This window comes from Cyprinodon variegatus, unplaced genomic scaffold (genome assembly GCF_000732505.1).
Source record: "Cyprinodon variegatus isolate N-32 unplaced genomic scaffold, C_variegatus-1.0 Scaffold36, whole genome shotgun sequence".
NCBI lineage: Eukaryota > Metazoa > Chordata > Actinopteri > Cyprinodontiformes > Cyprinodontidae > Cyprinodon > Cyprinodon variegatus.
In genome coordinates this window covers 859,688-879,623 of record NW_015150489.1, presented here as the reverse complement: position 1 = coordinate 879,623, position 19,936 = coordinate 859,688, and the positions used below count along the sequence as shown (strand labels likewise).

Here is a 19,936-nt window from a genome sequence, read left to right as displayed (position 1 = left end):
TAAATATTTACATGGATGGAATAGTGAACATTATTGGACCCAGGATAAGGATTAGTAAACAGTGCTTTTAGACAGGAAACTTAGATCTCTCAAGACACTCTCAAAAGGACAAAGCTTTAAAGTACACCGTGAATGCCCTGCAAAGCCTGCTATAAAACCCCCATACTCACTATGTTTTTCTGGCGAGCCAAAGACCATTTGGAGTTAAAGAACTATGTTAAAAGAAACCCTTTGCTTTGAAACAAAATGTTCTCTGTACATACGTGCAAATCTAGGCACATCAAATGAGTGAGAAAAAGTGGAGGAAATACATGATGATAACTGTCAGGTTTACCTGGCTGTAAAATTATTCAAATGCACTGGAGCACAGTCGAAGGTATAACTGCGGAGCTCTGAAAAGTCCTCCACTACACCACAGACTTTTAGGTATTTGTGGGGATGTTTGTAATGGTTAGGGTAAGGGTCTGGGTTGGGCCATAGAAACGAATGAGAAATAAATGTATGTCAATGGAAAGTTCACACAAGGATAGTGTGACACAACGCATTTGTCTGTGTATGTGCATGGGTGTTTTTTTCTGTGTTTTACAGGTAAGGTTGGTGTGGCAAATCTTTTTGAGACATCTAAAAGATTTTTCTTTGTGCAATGGTCAGATGTAACACAAATATTGGAGTGCAGTGCTGTAAATGAACTTTACATAGAAAAGTAGTGCAAAGGCACTCTTTTTCTACCTCTCATTTAGCCCAGTAAATTATACTAAATTCCAAAGCAAACTTTTGTTGGAAATTAGTAAATTACTTTAACATTTTAATAAGCCTATCATCGCTTTCATTGTGGTTGTTTGTATTTCAACATTAAGCCATGGCAATGGGAGAGCATCACAACAACAACAACATTGGTATCATCAAGAAGTATGTTTTTTTTTGTGTGTGTGTGTGTATCTGTGTGTGTCTTTATACTACATGTCATAAACAGGACCCCAAGATACTTCAAATCCTCCACTTGAGGCAGGAATTCTCCTCTGATCTGAAGGAGTAAGCCAACTTTTACCAGTCGAGAACAATGGCCTTGGACTTGAGGAGCTGCTTCACACTTAGCTGCAAACTTCTCCACCATATTCTGTAGGTCTTGGCAGAAGGTAGCCAAAACTAACACAGCATCGGCAAAAAGCAGGAACAACATCTACTGGTTCTAAAACAAGACTTCCCAGCCCATTGCTGTGCATTGAAATCCCGTCCATAAAGGTTATAAAGAGGAGCAGTGACAGAGGGCAGCCCTGGTGGAATCTAATATACTGTACACTCAACAGAGTTATCTGAGTCAATCTGCTTTTATTTTTAATATAATTCAAGTTATATATTGAAATCATTATATAACTTGTGTTTTAAGGAGAAAATAAGGAGAGTTTGAGGATTACATTGTGAAACCAGTTTTCAGATTTTCAGTATGCCAGAGTAAAATCCTATATTTTTCTCCTACATATGAATTATTGATAGTATGACTATGATACCGCTTATAATGAAAAAGTAATGCATTGCTAAAAAAACAGAATGTATTCTAGGTCATTGATCACTCAACACATAAAACTACTGAAGCTTGCTGATATACTGAGAGGATTTGATGCTTCCCCTTTTCTAGGTTTTAAGAAATCTGCAGCTTTCTCTTCTGGGTTAAAATGTTGCTTACTAAAGTTGTTGTGATTAATTTGCGTTCATATTATTTGAAGTGAAGCACTGCATATCACTCCAACACATAACTTCCTATGTAGTTAAACCTTTACAAATATTTGGTTAACATTTTCAATTCATTTTAAAACTCATAATAAGATATTACATGTGCAAATTAGCTGAACAAATTTACAGTGAAAATTAGAATCAAGTGCAGCCAATTTCAAGGCTGATGATGATTGAGATATACCTAAACCTTTTTCAATTAAAGTCACAACACTTGACAGCAATACATGTAGTATACTGGTCATGTAAAAACAATTAAAATTTTCTGAAATTCAAACAGCATCAGAATATAGAATAAAGGTGATCTAAGTGAATTTGAATGGTTTTTGGTGCCAGATGATCTGGTCTTGTTATTTACAGAAAAATAACAATCTGCAGTGTTTTTAACACACTACCACTGACCCCACTGGCTGTGGTTGCCAATAATAGTTCCAGAGCACACCAATCGCATTGATTTAAGGCCACATACAGTAACAATCTGGCTCTGGTACTTGAAGTGACAACAGCAATAATTGCTGAAAACCACATGTCATAGGAAACCAAAGAACACAGTGACATTAATTCAGCTGTGGTTTTGCAAAACATGCAAAAATCTACTTTGTGGTAATTGCTATATTTAGCTGGGTGTGATGTCCCATTAATCTTGTTCTATGGAGTTTGATAGTGCACTACAGGTACCTACCACCCACTCCACTCAACCCCAGTGTGAATCATACTATTTTTATTTTATTTTTTTTCTTTTGTGTCTATGTCATATACATTGAATACATAGGAGACTAAGAGGGAGCAATAGCAGATTGAGAAATTATACTGCCATGCAAAAGCTCTATTGATATGCTGGTGAAATTGTTGTTACTGTATACATATACAGTAAGCACTCCTCCACACTTTATCCCTTCTCTCTGTTCTTCCCATGCGCTTTATTACGTCCAACCTTCTTAGTTTAAATATTTTACTTACCATTATTAACTATAACCTCACATACTTCCAGATCTTCTTATGTCCAAACCTTAAATATCGGTTTCCATCATAAAGAGAGAAGCGCGTTAACATTAGACACCCCTCCTCACTACCCCCCCTCCTCTTCACTCTGTTGAAAACTCTTTCGGCTTTTCCAGCTGAGCAGTTCAGGATGAGGCGGGCGCAACCGCACTAGAGGGAAAGTCAAGTCGTGCTGGACTGGCGTGATCTTGTCGCACTTATTTCAAATAAAAGAAAAAGGACCAAAACCAGTAAAGAACCATGCTTTTAAAATAATGCATCATGTCGATCGGGTCTTTGCGAGGCATGGCTTTCATTTGGACGAGCTTATTTCTGTTTTGGTAAGTGTGACAACTCTTTCTTTGCGTTTTTGGCTGACTTCTTTACGCACGGGAACGCAATCATTCAGTGCATAGAGAAACTCTCCAGTGTTGGAATGATTTGATAGCTAATTGAATTGTCTGTTTCAATCCATCTACTTTCAGCGCGAGAAGTGTTTGTGAGACTCAGCACAGCGATACCAGTATCTATTTGGATAATATCACGCGTATATTGGATAGATTACTGGATGGTTATGACAACAGGCTGCGACCTGGATTTGGAGGTACATACATTTATCTTGTTGACTTCCATGTAATCTCATTTTAGTAAATAGTTTAGGTTTTTTTTCTTAGATGATAAAGTTTTAATCCAGCGCATGTGTGCCCAATTTTCTGCTTAGTGCTGAGATTCCAGCAGTATATTTATGCGCAATGTTTCAAATTTCTGTTAATCCTATTTATATAGATTAATAAAAGGGTTTGATTGTGAACTTTTTAGATTTTAAAGAACATGAACAAATATGATCAAAGTCAGAACAAAACCTTGTACTTCTGCTCTAGGTCCTGTCACAGAGGTCAAAACTGACATATTTGTCACCAGCTTTGGACCTGTTTCAGATGTAGAGATGGTATGTAAACCTTAAGAAATACTACTTTTGACTTTCATTTATTCCAAAGATTGAAACAACTGTTTGTAAAATAAAAAAAAAAGATATATAGTTAGTTTTTCATGTATATCAAAGCATATATGTTCTAACTTATGGCTCTCAGCTTTCATTATTCAGGCATTTGGGCAGGATGTCATTAGTACAGCTTAGGACTTTAATCTGGTTGACAATCCCCCCCAACTCACCCTCATCTCCCCCCAGAGAGAGAAAGAGAGATAGAGATGTAGCTGATGTTGGGACATGATAGGCTGGCAACTCCTGCCATGGGATAGGCTGACTGATGTATGGCTTTTGTGCTCTACTCTCTAGCTTTAGATACTAGTTAACAGCATCTATAGCCTTTTATATGCTAGAGGCATATGTGTTGTGAAAGCATGTCATCAGCTCTTAAAAGCTGAGCAAGACCCTTCTTTTGACGATGTGTCACGACAGACTCTTTCCAGACTTTTACTTTGACATTGGTAAAAGTATTTCTATTCATTTTAAGATTGCTTTTTTCCACCAAAGGTTAACTTTTTTGGCCACTTTATTGGATACACCTCTTTAAAAAAATGTAAACACAATTAGCAAAGGAGATAATCAGATAACAGTAATTTAACACAGGATGTTTTTTTGGGGCCCACCATGTGGGTTGGAGTATTTCAGAAAAGCTTACCTGCCAGAACTTTCAAGCACAGCCATCCTGTTTAGAGAATGTCCAGTACGCGCTGTCTAATTGGCAAAATACTTTTTGTCATTTTAGAAGTCAAAAAAGAATGTGCAATCTGGGTCTAGATGATGTAAGGAGAAATAAATACTCATGTCAAACTTTGAAGCACATGGCCTACAAAAGCGGCAAACCACATGACCTTTAACTGCTATCATGTAAAAGCAGGAAAATTATGCCAAAATTTGAATAGGCTGATAAAAAATGTCTGAGTCTTGGTTTAATTTGTGACATTTAGGTAGTTTGGATTGGAACAAAACCCATGAAAGCATGAATACTACAGGATTTGTGTCAAGGGTTCACATTGTTGTTGGTGGCTGGGGATAAGGAATTAAACTGGCTATGCACATCTCTTCAGTGTACCTAACTTTTACAGTAAATGCTATGAAACTAGGCCGAATAATTTAAAATAACCCAACTAGTTGTTTTTTTTTTTAAATGACAGTGTTCACTGTCCTCATATGGCTTCCACAGTCACCAGATTTCGATATGACACAGTTCCCTTGGAATATCGTGGACTGAGATATTCACATCATAAATGCACAGTTGACAGACATGCAGCCTTGCATGATCCAGTCATATGAGACATACCAAAATCTAGATGAATGATTTAAAAATCATGTTAAATCAATGCTATGGCTAATTTGGTCATTCTAAAGAGAAGGGGGGGCACCTCTTGAAGAAAAAAACAAACAAAAAAATTAATGTGAGTAGGAAAATAAATTATTATACTGCTAGTACTGTATAGTATTGAGATGGCTTCATCAAAGTATGGCTCACAAGCCCATCTGTCATTCTCTCTGGGGTAGCAAATAATAATGACTCAAAATAGTTGACTGTGGAAGCAGAATTAGAAACATGCGTGGTTTCAATGTCTGTAAAAGCTGCTATAACATGCATTTGAACCCCTTTCCAGGAGTACACCATGGATGTGTTCTTTCGTCAGACATGGATTGATGAACGGCTAAAATTTGAAGGCCCGATTGAGATCCTGCGGCTAAACAACCTTATGGTCAGCAAAATCTGGACTCCTGACACATTTTTCCGGAATGGCAAGAGGTCAATATCTCACAACATGACCACTCCGAACAAGCTGTTCCGCATCATGCAAAACGGAACTATCCTCTACACCATGAGGTAACAGTTCTGGACAGCAATAATAATACCCAGCCAAAGCCAGAACAGAGCATAAACCTGGAAAGCTATTCTACTAAATAGGCGTCCAAGAATATGCACAAACATTAAAAAGGACTATAGAGTGCCAAAAAAAGAGAAATGTGCCATCTGATACTCAAAACAGTCCTTGAAAGCAATTCAAACAAACATGACTTCGAAGCTTTGTTCCAAAGTAAATTTCCAGCATGAAAAAACTAGACTCAGTGACAGTATGAATATAAAAAAAAAAAAAAAAGCAGATTTAAAAAATAACCAGATTATCTGGGTGGCTCAACTTGACTTTTAAAGGTTAAGATAAAATGTATAAGCTTTAAATAATCCGTTCAATAAACCACAAGAGCCGTTCAAAGCCACATAAAGTCAGATTACATAGATGTTTTCGTGGTACAGCTCATTAAAAAGAGAAATGTAATAAATTCCACAGTTTGTTACTTTTACCAATGTAATAAGTTCTCTAAATGTCCTGTTTTATTGTCTGAAATCAATTTGTATTTAAAATATATATACATTTGTCTGGAAATAAACCCTGGTTCATGTACCCAGCTCATTAAAATGTTATGCATCAGAAACAGCATTAAAATAGTTATAATATAGTTCAATTCTTTTTTTGTTTTAGCAAAGTATTTTGCAGAATATAAACTTTACTGAAGCATGCAAACCTATAGTGAAAACATGTATCAGCAAGAGATGAATTGTTAAATCAATTGGTTTCTTTTTCTTTGATCATTTTCTTAGGCTTAAGATATTTCCTTAATGTTTTGACCTACTTACAGTAGAATCAGCACAGGCTTCTTTCTGTTGTGCAGTGGATAAGCTAGAACAATGTTATCAAACAATTGCATTATTAAATGAGCTATTCAGCAATCATGTGTTTCAAAGATTATATTAATTATACTAAATTCTATTCTCTCTTTGGTCCATGTTAAACACTGTTTTAATCTGTATCCCTCTGTCAAATGCATCTGATTAAACTGAGAGTTTTATTTCCAGAGACAACTTATTTTCCACTGCGAATTGTAAATATTTCTACGCAGGTTTTAGGTTTTCAGTTTTTCCTTGATAGATTTTAAACAGCAAAAATGCTGACCTTTCCAAACAAATGCCAAAATCCCTCAGTTTATGGTGTTTGCAGGCAAAGTGCACAGATTTCTGTGGCAATAGTGATGAAAAGCTTTTTGTTGTGTCAGCTTAAGATCTTTTGGTATTTTTCCATAAGCCAATCCAAATGAGAATTTAAGATTGTTCAACAGAAAATAGTAATCTAATCCCTAATGTTGTTGTTTTTTTCACAAGCAGAGAAGTAAAAATCAGAAATCTAATCATTAATGAAGTGAATCATTCAATTAAACTGTTGACTAATTCAAATACTTTATGTTTTAAGTGGGATAGCATCTAGGATACTCTTACTGAAAATAAGTAAATAACTATACAGTCTGTTTGTTGAATATATATAAGTGTTTATGTTCTTAAATAGCAGTTTATCCAATGCTTTCCAGGGGCCATGAATCTAACACTTTGAAGAGTATGGAGAGGCTAGTAACTGTATTAAAATGTACTGTTCACATTCAAAAACTAAAAAAGGAAAACATTGAAAAATTTCCCTTTGTTAGTTAATTAGTGGGGGCTCATGAAAATATAAAATGTCCTTTAAACAATTATTAGATCACTAAAAATGTTATGTGTCACATGCTCAATAGTGCTGGTACTTACAGTAAATTAAATTGATGAGGCTTTCTCACTGCTAACGTTGCCATATAAGGCCATGCTACCCTCACTCCTGTCATAACTAGTGCTTAATAAGAAATCATTTTTTTCCCCATGGACCATGTCATGGGAATAAAGTAAATAACTGTGATTGGATATATTCATTTTTGATGATAAAATGTATCTATATATTTCAAAGTATCATTCATAGATGCAGAGCTTTTTTTTTATTATTCCCCCATAACAAAATTTAGAATAACAGCATACTGCAAAATCTATTTTAAAGCAGCATCCGTTGCTCAGTGTCAGCTCAAATGTAAAATTGAGTTCAGCTTTCTTTATTCTAACAGATTAACTATAAATGCAGAGTGCCCCATGCGTCTCATGAACTTCCCGATGGATGGCCATGCTTGCCCACTCAAATTTGGGAGCTGTGAGTATTGCTTTCTTGTTGAGTCTCTGTTGTTCGACAGATGGTGTCACTCTCGAATAATCACACTGTCACAAAGTAACTGACCATCTGACAAGATTCCTTCTAAGACTGCAGTTTGAAATCTCACATGTGGGAACTCTATTAAATATGCTTTTAATTCAACAGACTGTTTGTTTAATTTGAACTCCTTTTATTTTGGGGAAGTTTATGGAACACAACAAGCTATTGCATGATTGTAAAAAATAAATGAAATATTTAGATTTTTTTTTTAAATATCTTAATATAAACGTGGAAATGTTGGCATATACTTTTAATTTAATATCACCAACTCTAGACATTGCAAACACAGCTTGTTTTACAACTAGATATTTCTCTGGAGTTAGGGTGTTTTTTTTTTTGTCAGAGATTCTCTATTGGAGTCAAATGTGGACTTGGATTAAGCATTCACAGCTTTCACAATTTTGTTTTGATCTAAACCATGACTAAGTGTTGACTCTTTGTTTAGGACACTTACTAGAAGTTTACTGCAGCCTTTAAAAGGTTTTCCTCTAAGGTTCCCCTGTAATTCAAACCATCCATCTAACCATCAACAATTACTATTTTTTCTGCTTAAACAAATCCTTGGCAAAGCATAATGCTTCTACTATTAGGACTTTTGGTTTTTTGCTAATGTCCACATGTAAGCTGTAAGATTCAGTTTTGGTCAGAACAAATACTTCAATGTATTTGCTGTGTCCAATATGTAGCTACTTGCAAACTGGAAAGAAAAAGTCTAAAGAATACCTTTAGTTGTGGTTTTACTTTTTTATTTTTTTCCCACCTGAGTTGAAGCTCCTCCACAGATTTAATAAACCTCTTGTTTTTTTCTTCTTCTGAATATTGTTCGGCTAGTCGGTTGTGATTGAATACTATGTTTGATGTTTTCTTGTAGAAATGCTATACTATTTAAATTTTTACTAATGGTTTAAAAAGTGCTATGTGAGATGTTTGAAAATGAGGATATGTTTTAGAACCTAGTGCTGCTTTAAATGTCCCTTCTATATCACTCACCTACCAGGTGTGTTTATTGGTATCTATGAAGCTGTGTGTTACTATGCTCCCCATTAAACATCTAAAGTCTTCACAGAACTTCTATTTTTATACTGAGATCCAATTAGACAAGAGTGAACTATTTACAAGTATGGAGAATATGAAGGCAGTTGGTTTTACTGGATTTTGTTTAGGGACAAAGAGCAAAGCTAGTTTAATTCAGTTTGGGTCATTCTCAGGCTATTATATTTAAAATGTAAATTCCTTTCACTGTAATTATGCTTTGTGTTGGTATACGACATAATAAGCTAACATAATGCTTTGGAGTGTGGGGTTGTAACTTGACAAAATAAAGAAAAGTACATGGAATAAGCTATGTATATATTTCCAAGTTTCATTGATGGTGTTTATAGTGTAAGTTTTGAATGATCTACTTTTGTTTAAAAGTAGTGTTGCACCGATACCGATACCCGTATCGGATGGGGTCCTGATACTGCCCTAAAATGGTGGTATCGGTATCGGCGAGTACCAACAAATAGGGCACCGATACCATTTTGAGAGCCATAAGTTTATTCAACTATTGTCACCCACTCCTGGTAGGCAATAAAAAGTTCTACTGGTTTCACTTTGTATTAGATTTTTTCCTGCTTCACAAAGGTAGGCAGCAGCTTGACAAAGCCATGATGGCAATTATTTTACATTATTATGGTATCGGTATCGGCCGATACTGCACAGACAGGTATCGGGTATCGGTATCGGGGCCAAATGCCATCGGCGCAACACTATTTTAAATCATATTATTTCTTCCATAAATTGTATTTCTTTATATCTGAATAATTTGAATTTCCATTAAGATCTCATGTATTTCCTTTACAGATGCTTACCCCATGAGTGAGATTGTGTACACATGGAAGAAAGGACCTCAGTCTTCTGTTGAAGTTCCACAGGAATCATCTAGCTTGTTGCAATATGACCTTATAGGTCAGACAGTGTCAAGCGAAAGGCTGAAATCTAACACAGGTCATTAGATTTTTCTTCTTAACTCATAAACTGATTATACTGATTGGATCAGAAAGCTTTCACACTTTTGCTTGACCCATTTATTGTTTTACAGTGTGTAAAAAGAGCCTTCATAAGTATGAGAATTATATTACTTCCAAAAAGCATACGTGTTATTATAAGAAAACAGTAAAATTAACCATATAAATTCTGCTTTTTTGAGAGATGGACAGGTAAAATATCTCTTATGCATTTTTTGTTTCAGAAATAAATCACAATAAAAACCCTATGAAATGTATTGTGACAGGTTTTATCTGATTCATCTGATTTTAATTCCTCTCTGTACTCCTATAGGTGAATATGTCATAATGACTGTCCACTTCCATCTTCAAAGGAAAATGGGTTTCTTCCTGATTCAGACCTACATTCCCTGCATAATGACTGTCATTCTGGCGCAAGTTTCCTTCTGGATCAATAAGGAATCTGTTCCAGCTAGGACCGTGTTCGGTAATTTATCTTTAAATTCATTTTTTGTAATTAATTCATGTGTTTTCACACATTTTTTTTTTAATAATGCAGAAAGACTAGAATAAAATAAAGGTAATGAATTTTCTTCCTCTGAAAATTAATTAAAAATACAAAACCATTATTATTTTCTTTGTCAAATGATCTTTAAAAAAAAAAGGAGGGTAGTCCGTTTTAACATGTTTTCTCTATTCTAATTAATAATTATGTTCAAATTCTAATCAATTATAGCGTTTTAAGTGTCAATCATCAAAATGTATTTTTGTCAAAACAAAGCTTTTGTTTATTTTTGTAATTTAAGTTTGGTAAATGTATCTTAAATGCTCATAATTTCCAAAATATTTTGGATCTAAAGATTAATTGATAATTCTTTAGAGCAGCGCCCTTGCCACAACATGTGAAGGTGTTATGAGGATTGATGTTCTTTTGATGCATTGCATCTTGTTCCAATACACTATAAAATACACTATAACTTTGAATGGTACTGTATTAAGGACAACTGCATCTCTTTTGCTGATGTAACTCATGTTGTGTGTTTAGAATATATCAATACCAAGCTTCCTTTCTGAAAATGTGGTGCTTTAAATGTTGTTTACAGTGAACAAAGCACAAAGAAACCCAGTTCAGTGGTAATTTTAAATTGGCTTTTAGATACAATGATACAGTTCTAGATGACTGGGTTGGCATCAGATCCTGAATTTACTTTACAGAATACTTTTTAGTCTTTAAAAACAAAATAGGGTAAAACAGTGTTTTACAACTTTCATGAACAATGAAAATATATCTCCCCATACCTATGATTTTATTCTTTCTTATTTACCTGAATGCATTTACCTATCATCACAAATAGATGTGTAATTGGAACAGAATAAATTAACAATTTCCAGATGATTTCTAAATGTGTTAGTGATTCAAAGTTTACCAGCTGCTGTTTCACACTGCCTGCACCCGCTTTTACCTTTAAAACGTGAGAAAAAAGTAATGTTGATGAACATTTTGGCTCTTTGTTCTTTCTCCTTCATGAAATAGTAATTAAGTTATAATCACTGGCAGGGGAAGTGATTGTTTCTTAGTTGTTGCACCTGTTAGTCTGTGAGGTATTTTTGGCAAGAAAGGGAACCTTTTGTCTTCACAGTGAGTATATTAGGAAATTTGACAGTGTTATATTGGGAAGTCTGTATGACTTAAGCTGCAGTGTGAAGCACTTAGCAAAGTTTTGCTGGAAAACCTAGGGTCTTTCATTGAGTGGCTAAGGACCACAACAAATCACCTGTGTTTAATGAGTAAAATTTAGAAAATGATACTAATGGTGCGTTCACTACACACGCTTTGAGCAGCAGAAGCAGCGGGTTCATATGCAAAGTAAATCGTTGAGGCCCATCAAGGTGCATGAGAAGGTCCTGCAGCGTGCCTTGAGCAGCAGGAGCAGTGCATCTTAACATATCTGAGCAGCTGAAGCAGCGCCTCATGAGCTTCTGAGCATCTGAGGTGCACGACGAGCTTCACAAGATGCTGGAGTTGGAAAAATTTTACTTTTGCTGCTCGATGCGCCACATCAACCGATCAGAGAAGCCAATTTGGGAACTGGCACAGAGACAGACACAGTGCTGCTTTTGCATAGCACCATTATCACTCCCCTGAAACAGTTTATTTTGTCTAAATAAACTTAAAATGTTGAAACATGATGGTAAAATATGTTTCTCGTAATTATTCTGGTGCCTGCAGTTTGTGTGCATGAAAAACGAAAAACCTTCACAAACAGTTGCAGAAAACCACCTGAAACAGCTGCTGCTGGAGATTTCCAGTGACAGTGCAACGCCGGTCTACGAGAGTCTGTGTGGCTCCAACAGCAAAATAATATTTTAAGGCAGGATCGTCTTTAAAAGATGCTCTTTAGGAGTGTCTGACCTTAATGTTTGCAAAAATGAAACAGCAGATTTTTTTTGCTGCTCAAACTGTGAACGTAACGTTAAACTAATAGTAATTCCGCATTTACACATACACGTCATGTTCCTGGAAAGATCCTGTACAGAAAGGCATCTGGCTTAGGTTTGAACCAAAAACTTCTAACTCTACAAGAAATTTTAGTAGACGAATATTTGGCTTAGATCAAGTGACAATGCCCAATTTTGATGAAGCACAAAAAGTACCTATACTTAATTTGGCACAACTGAGCCAAATTCGACATACTACATGATAGCGAAATTTGTATGATCCTTGGTTTGTATTGAACACGGGCAGAAGCGTTTTGGATCAGCTGCAGCTTTCCGACGGAATTTTTTGGGCAAAACTATGAAGCCACTGTTGCAGTAATCGATCCTACTGAAGATAAATGTATGAATGAGTTTTTTTTTTTATCCTTTTTAAAAATTAGTCCTTAAGGACAGGTGATAAAAGGCTGACTTAGTAACTGCCTTTATGCTACTCTGAAGGTTCAGGTCTGAGTCCATCATGACACCAAGATTTTGTCCTATAATCGTGGTTTCTAGCTGTAGTAGCTGAAGCTGTGAGATAACTCTGGATCTCTTCTTCGGTCTGAAGATTATTACCTCTTTTTTTTTTTTATTTAGTTGGAGAAAATTATGGCACGTCCACATATTGATCTGTTTTAAGAATCTAGCCAAAGCTCTGATGGTTTCATGGTCACCTGGTTACATTTTGATGTTAAGCTGTGTATCGTCTGCATAGTTATGTTATGTTGTTGTTTGCTATTATCTGAGCTAAGGGGAGCATGTAGGTATTTAATAGGAAGGCCCCCCAGAATGCAGCCTTGAGGACCCCGCATGTGATTTTTCTGACATCTGATTTTTAGTTCATTCCTGACACATAGAAGTGTAAAGGTTTGAAGGAAGTTGGTTGAGGACCCAAATGCAGAGATGAGGAGGCAGAGATGCCTACATGCAGATTTAATCAAAATCCAAAGGCAGCAGATGCAAAGTTCATAAACAAATACAGAAAACAAAAAAAAAACAGGAAAGGCCAGAGAGGAACAACACATGGGGACCAAAACAATGAAGATGAACCAGTAATGAGGAGCTGCCGGGGTGGTGTATATATGGGGAAAAGAACAAAGAATGGGCTAAAGAGCTAATATTGAGCATCTGTGATAGAAGTTACTAAAAGGGAGCTAGGAAAATGAGACAGGCATTTGGGGGGCAGGGAGTTACTCAAAAAAATGCAACACAGCATAAGTGTCCCAATTTAAGAGTTGAAACACAACCTTTTAAATAATTTTACTAATGAAATGGAGGTTTGAGATGGATCTGTAGTTCTGCTGGATTAATTTGTCCAAGCGTCTCTTTTTCAACAGTGGTGGGTAGTTGCTGTTTTAATGCCTGGGGGAAATGCTCAACATAAGGGATGTTTATGATTTCAATCAAATAAGTAAAACCTTCTTAATAAAACCTCAGGGTTAAAGATCAAGTGAGCACGAGGAGCTTAGCTGCTGAAGATTTTTTTTTTTTTTGCTGTTTATTTAGCAGAATTAGAGCATTTAAACAGATTTTATTCAAACAGGTGACAGCCTTGGTACTGGAATTGACTTTCCTTTACAGACTGCTTTTCTAATACCTTGTATTTTCTATCTACAGAACTTTGCAAAGTCATGGTAGGCCTTTTTAAATACTTGTTTATCGAGCATGGAGTTAAGAGGGTTTTATAACCTGTCAACTGTGGCAAATAAGGCACAAGCATTTTAAATGTTTTTGTTGATAATCTCAGAGCAGAAAGATTATCTTGCATCTTTTCATTGTAAATTATATATGTGAAGTTTCTCTTTATAGATTTCATAGTGAACTTGTAGTTATATGGCTATATCATCTACAAGCAAAGCAGATCCAGACTTGATCACGGATATAGAGAAGGTATTTTAAAATCAGTAAGTTATTGTGATTTTTGATTGTGAAACAAATGCATCTCATAGAATGATGAATTGGGAGATAAGAATATTGGCAGAAGTTTTAAAAAGGTGCTAGACTTTAAATATATTATACCTGTAGTCTTTACAAATAGGCTTTAGTTGTAAATAGTTGTAATATACCAAACAATACAAGGAACACTGCATGAATTGTTACCTACAGTGTAAACTATATTTAGACTGATTTTTTTTACAAACACTGTGTATGTCGCTAACAGCTTATTCCGATTATTTCTAACCAATATTGCGATCAAGATTTTATTTAGATTTTCCTTTGGACTAACCACTAAAATGTAGATGTTTTGTTTTGTTTTAGAGTTTCCATTTTTTTCTTGATGTTAGAAGCTTGCTTGTACAGATATCATCAATCAGCTTTAGATTGATTCAGTAATCAATGACTCGACTCCCTAATTGCAACCTTTGCAGGAAAAGTGGCTAATGTGAATTTCAGGCCCTGTTTTCTAAGTACAAAATCAGACCCTGGTCTTTTAGAATGCAAAGCGGGAAGCGAACAGTCCAAGGTTCTTCCTTAGATTTATGGATCAGGCCTGGTTAAAATATGGGCAAAAGGTTTGCTTGAAGAAATGCTGTTTAAAATGCCATTTTAGGTGCTGATCTCACTCTCATTTGTATTCAGGTTTGCAAACTCCCATCCCAATAGCTACAGTATGTGTATCTCACAGTTTTATTAAAACTATTTTAACTGTTAACATATTAAAATATGTCTGATGTATTCACAAGTTAATTGTCATTTATAACATTATGTGCTTTAAGTAAGCTATAGTGAAGAATATATCCATATACTATAGAACCTGTTTCAATAAAACACACATTTCAATTACAGCACTCTAACAAAGCATACAGTATGTATTTTAATCTTATGCATTTTGAATTAATATTTCCCTGTTTTTTTTTTTTTAAAGAACTGTTCCCTACAAGAGATCAACAGAGACAGTGATATTTTGTTGGAACTTAGCTTTATTTTCCCAATTCTATCTTCACTGTGGTGCAGCTTAATTACTCAGGAATAATTATGTGTTTTGGAACTGGTGATTCCAGGGCCGAGAGGATAAGGATGTTTACTTGGCTCTCCTCCGAGCACTTACAGGTTCCACATCCTCGCATTACATTACGCTACAGTTACCACCCAGTTTCAGCCTTGGGAGCAGAGAGGGTGAGAGTCACTAAACAAAGACAGGGATGCACTGACACAAGTAACAGGCATGAAAAGAGACAATGAAGAAGAGAGAATTTGTGAACGTACATGGGAAGAGGTATCATTTGCAAATGCAATTTCACTTCTGGGAAATTCTACAAGCTGCAGCTGAGTAAAATTATACTGCTGACTCTTACAGCTCAGAGCTCTTTCCTCTTCCTCAGAAGTGAGTCAATGCATCAACAACCCTGCACTTTGCTTTAGAGAATAGATCAAGTTATTAGTATCAGGGAGGGAGTTTAGACCCCGTGCAGGAATTCAGTCTGTGACAACTCATTGTTATCATTCCCCCTGCTGTTTATTGGTCTCCCACTGTTCCATATAAAATGTGTTCATTTTTTTTTTATGAGATACAACTAAACTAGCAAAACAGGAGGATTCCAGAGAAGGTTTGGTTTGTTTTGGTCTTGTCATTGTAAAAACTTTTCAGCATAAGTTGTTAAAGGACAAATCTAATTCCCTTTTCTATCATTGTTCTTCTGCTTAAAATTAGTTGTGTAAAGTACTTCAGTGTATGTTAAAAAACCCACCCCTGAAAAATGCAGGGATGAGACACATAGCTTCCCAAAATAAACATGCCTCTTGAACTAAATCCTTCCCATGAAGCAGTAAAGCAGTGGTCTCCAACCCTGGTCCTCAAGAAATACTGTCCTACAGATTTTAGATGCATCCCTGCTTCAACACAGCTGAATCAAATGAATGGCTTGAAAAGGTAATCAATCATTTGATTCAGCTGTGTTGAAGCAGGGATGCATCTAAAATCTGTAGGACAGTATTTCTTGAGGACCAGGGTTGGAGACCACTGCTCTAAAGTGTAACCTATGAAAAGCTGCAAGACTGGCGGAGTCCAACCTGCACTGGTGTGAAGGCAGACAGCTTTTCTAATGTATCTTATTTTATTGTTTAAACTTTGCATGTATTATGGGGACTTTAACAGCAGACAAGTTACATTGTACTTCAGTAACTATCTCAGCAGTTATTGCCTTAACCCTTCTTTAGATTTGAAAAACCACATTTAGAGTGGAGACGGACATTTCCCTGGGCTCTTCACTAATGCTGTATTGGTAAATATGTGTTGCATTGTTTCCATTATCATGGACAAATGCCACACTGCTCTTCCTAAAGCTTAAGTTCAACAGTCATATAATCCTACAAACTAGACTAAGCTTTCGCTATGATATTTGCGATTCTTCAATAATTGATGCGCATTGTTGAGTTCCAACTGTTGTTGCAACAAAACAACAACATTAACAAGAACAAAAAAAGAAAAAAAAAGTTTTATATTTAAAAATGTTGTGCCACGAGTTTCCCTTATTTCACAGGCCATGGGTCACAAAATAAACCAATAAGGATGGACTGAATCTCTGGCTCTGTTTAGGATGTGGATGTTTGAGAAGTTCAGGGTCTTCTCCAAACAATTATAGAAATATTAAAGAATGTTTATCAAAATGTTCTGTTTCTTTTTGTGCACTGTAAAAGTTCTGTCTTATTTTTGCACAGTGCATTTTGTATGTAAAAAACATTTTCTAGTTGCATTCATATTTTGGATGGCACATTAAAGTGAAGATAAAAAGGAGAATGAGTAGAGCATGGGAGAAGAGAGTGTACATTAAGTCATGATGCCTTGTGCTGGATTGTCAACAACCTCAGCAGAAGCTGAGAGTCCCCCGAGCCCAGGTTTTACAGGCTTAATTGAGTGTGGCCTAATTTGTATCTTACTTTTTCCCTGTAAAAGCACATAAATGCCCCAAGCGTTTTATTTCTATCCTGTCTTTTTTATTTCTTACCCATCCCACACTGTTTTGCTCCTATTCTGTTGCCTTTCCCTCCCACCCTGTCAGCCTTTCCTCTCATGTCCCCTTTTGCTGTGATAGAGACATTCACCACTGCTTGACTGGTAGAGGAGGCTGTATTCAATAGTTGTAAGCTCTCACTGTTTAAGCTTATAGAGAATGCTTTTAAAAACATTATGAGGTGCATTAAACTCCTCCATGGTTCCTAACGCTTTTAATGAAATGTGCACAACCAAAGCACACATTTGGTTAAAATGTGGGCAGAAATGTTCAATGACCCTTTTTTCCCTGTTTGCTTTAGCTTGATGAAATAATTTAGATATATACTTTACTAATGGGCCCCTAAAAGGGGTTTACTTTGTCAGCATCTTTAATTTAATACAACCAGGTTTGAACCTAAACAAGACAATAGAAAATGTTTTGACCATGGTCTAAATCCTTTATCTGAACATCACATTGTTCTATCTATAACAGTATATAGCATACATTTTTTTTTTTCATTTTTGCACAGAATCACATGGACAACTATTTACAACTATCCACAAAAAGTACCTCTAAATAAACATTGCCATTCAATTTATTTTTTCTTTTTTTATTTTTTACTTTTAAGTTTATAAATATTCAGTCCATATGCAAAGAAAAGGAAGCTCTATGGTAGGGCACAGGGGTGAGAAATTAATTGCCTTTGCAAATAATAGCAATTTAACCAAATCCAATTTTCCCATTGCAGAAGAACTCAGTTTTAATCATTACGTTTAGCAGAAGTAAGATATTGACCTTCTAACTCCAGCCCTTTAGGCATCGGGAATTAAAGTGAGTTTTTCACCACACAAAAGGGAAGAGAAAGTTGCAGCTAATGCGTAGATCCATGCATGCAAGTAAACACACTTTCCACACTCCAGTAACAGCAAAGTCATATGACGATGACCTCTGGACAAGAAAGCCATCAAGGTCATGAAAGCAGTGAAACTCCTGAGGGAAACATCTACCGTATTTTCAGGGTTATAAGCCACTACTTTTTCCCCACGCTTTGAACCATGCGGCTTAAAGGGGACATGGCTTTTCTGTGGATTTTTCCTAACCGCCAGAGAGGAAGTCAAAGTTGGAAATGAAATAATGAGGGGCTTATTTTCATTTAGCACATGAACAGGCTAGCAGCACGCAAGACAGAGAACAAATTTCCCAAATTCACACATTTTTACATTTATTTGCCGCATTAAAGCTGCCGAACCAATGAAAAGACTTGGCTCAACTCATGCAGAGCTGAAATAAAGAGCTGAAGAAGCCCCATCTTTCAGAAGAAGCTTGTGGGAGCTAGCATTCTTCTTTGTCCCTACACCAGGGGCTATATATAGAGCTCCCCCTATAGGTTTGATGGGAGACAGTTCAGTAGATATCGGCGCCTTATAGCCCGGTGTTTACATTTTTTTCTAAAAAAGTAGTGGGCACGGCTATAGTCCGGAACATAATATACATGCTTGTGGTTAATCTGAATAAAATCGCAATATTGGTTGAAAAAATACCACAATTTTATTTTTGGAAGGGTCGTTTAACCTCAAGTAGGGAAGCTACCAATACCAGGAGCCATCAAGGATACTTAAAAGATACTTAAAAAAATACTTAAAAAATATATATACAAGTATCAGATTATTTAAATATGCTATAGGGATATGGTTGCTAAATAGATAAAATAAGCAACACATCAGTAGATAGAAAAGAAAAAGGTATGTTCTAAGAAATATATGCATGGGATTCACAGAGTGGCAATTCATATGCTTTTAATTTGGCAATGCAATATATTGCAGGATTTCCAGCTTAGAATAAAAACTGTCTTTAACATTTTATGGGTTAATGCAGTAATACTATCATCATCATTTATTGCTAATTATGTTATACCTTACAAAAATAAACCAAAATATTTTGAAAAGCTGCTGAGATCTGTTAAAACATAGTTAAAACATTTTACTTAAATTGAGTAGGAGATCAGAACCAGAAGACACATTAGTATCTAGTAGACATTTTTTCTTCCTGCTACTACTACACTTGCCAGGGTGACAAATCAGATTTGAGGTGGTATTTGCCAAAATATTGTAACTGTAATGAAGCCGTAGATTTTGTCACTGAGAAATTTGCAAACAGTGTGTATTACATCAATTCAAGGGGCTTTTATCTTAAAAATAAACTTAAATATTTTCTGCTTATTTATTAACTTCTTTTATAAAATGGGAAAGTTATTTCTTTAATTTAATAATTAAAGATTTACAGTGACGGGAAATGATGTGACAGTGACAAAGATTGAGGAAATTACAGTCAGGAATTTGGAAAGGCTATTTCATTATTTGCATTACATCAAAATTCTTTCCAGTCCATTTATTTTTGTCTCTATACTGTGTCAGTTTGCCATGTTAATCTAAGCAGGGACAAAGCTGCCTGTCCACCACAAAATATATTTCATTATTGAATCCAGCTCAGCAGGAACATTTGGAAAACTAAAGGGACAGGAGCTCAAATTCTCACAGAGGGACCACATAGATTAAAGAAAACCCATTCAGTGGTAGAGTTCTGCCACAAGACTGGGTAAATAATAAAAGACTAGATTTAAATACAAAATGAACATATAATTTTAAAAGAAATTACCTCAGCCTAATGTTCCTCAGCCATTAAGAAAAAAAAGGAGGCTATAATTTCTTGTACGTACAGTGATATATCTGTTATTCTATACTCTGATATATATATATA

The 19,936-nt window shown here is 35.6% G+C and overlaps 1 protein-coding gene across 2 annotated transcripts in view; it reads left to right on the top strand.

Annotated features, from left to right (window-relative positions):
* The first annotated feature begins 2,890 nt into the window (after positions 1-2,890).
* The window catches only part of LOC107104817 (gamma-aminobutyric acid receptor subunit alpha-6-like), a 45,404-nt gene continuing 28,358 nt past the window's right edge, over positions 2,891-19,936 (top strand). For both annotated transcript variants that reach the window (XM_015404937.1, XM_015404930.1), the window contains exons 1-7: positions 2,891-3,053; positions 3,198-3,316; positions 3,594-3,661; positions 5,323-5,543; positions 7,637-7,719; positions 9,625-9,768; positions 10,102-10,254. In XM_015404937.1, the coding sequence (XP_015260423.1) occupies positions 2,995-3,053; positions 3,198-3,316; positions 3,594-3,661; positions 5,323-5,543; positions 7,637-7,719; positions 9,625-9,768; positions 10,102-10,254 (847 nt within the window). In that variant the 5' untranslated portion in view covers positions 2,891-2,994. The remainder of the gene's footprint in view (positions 3,054-3,197; positions 3,317-3,593; positions 3,662-5,322; positions 5,544-7,636; positions 7,720-9,624; positions 9,769-10,101; positions 10,255-19,936) is intronic.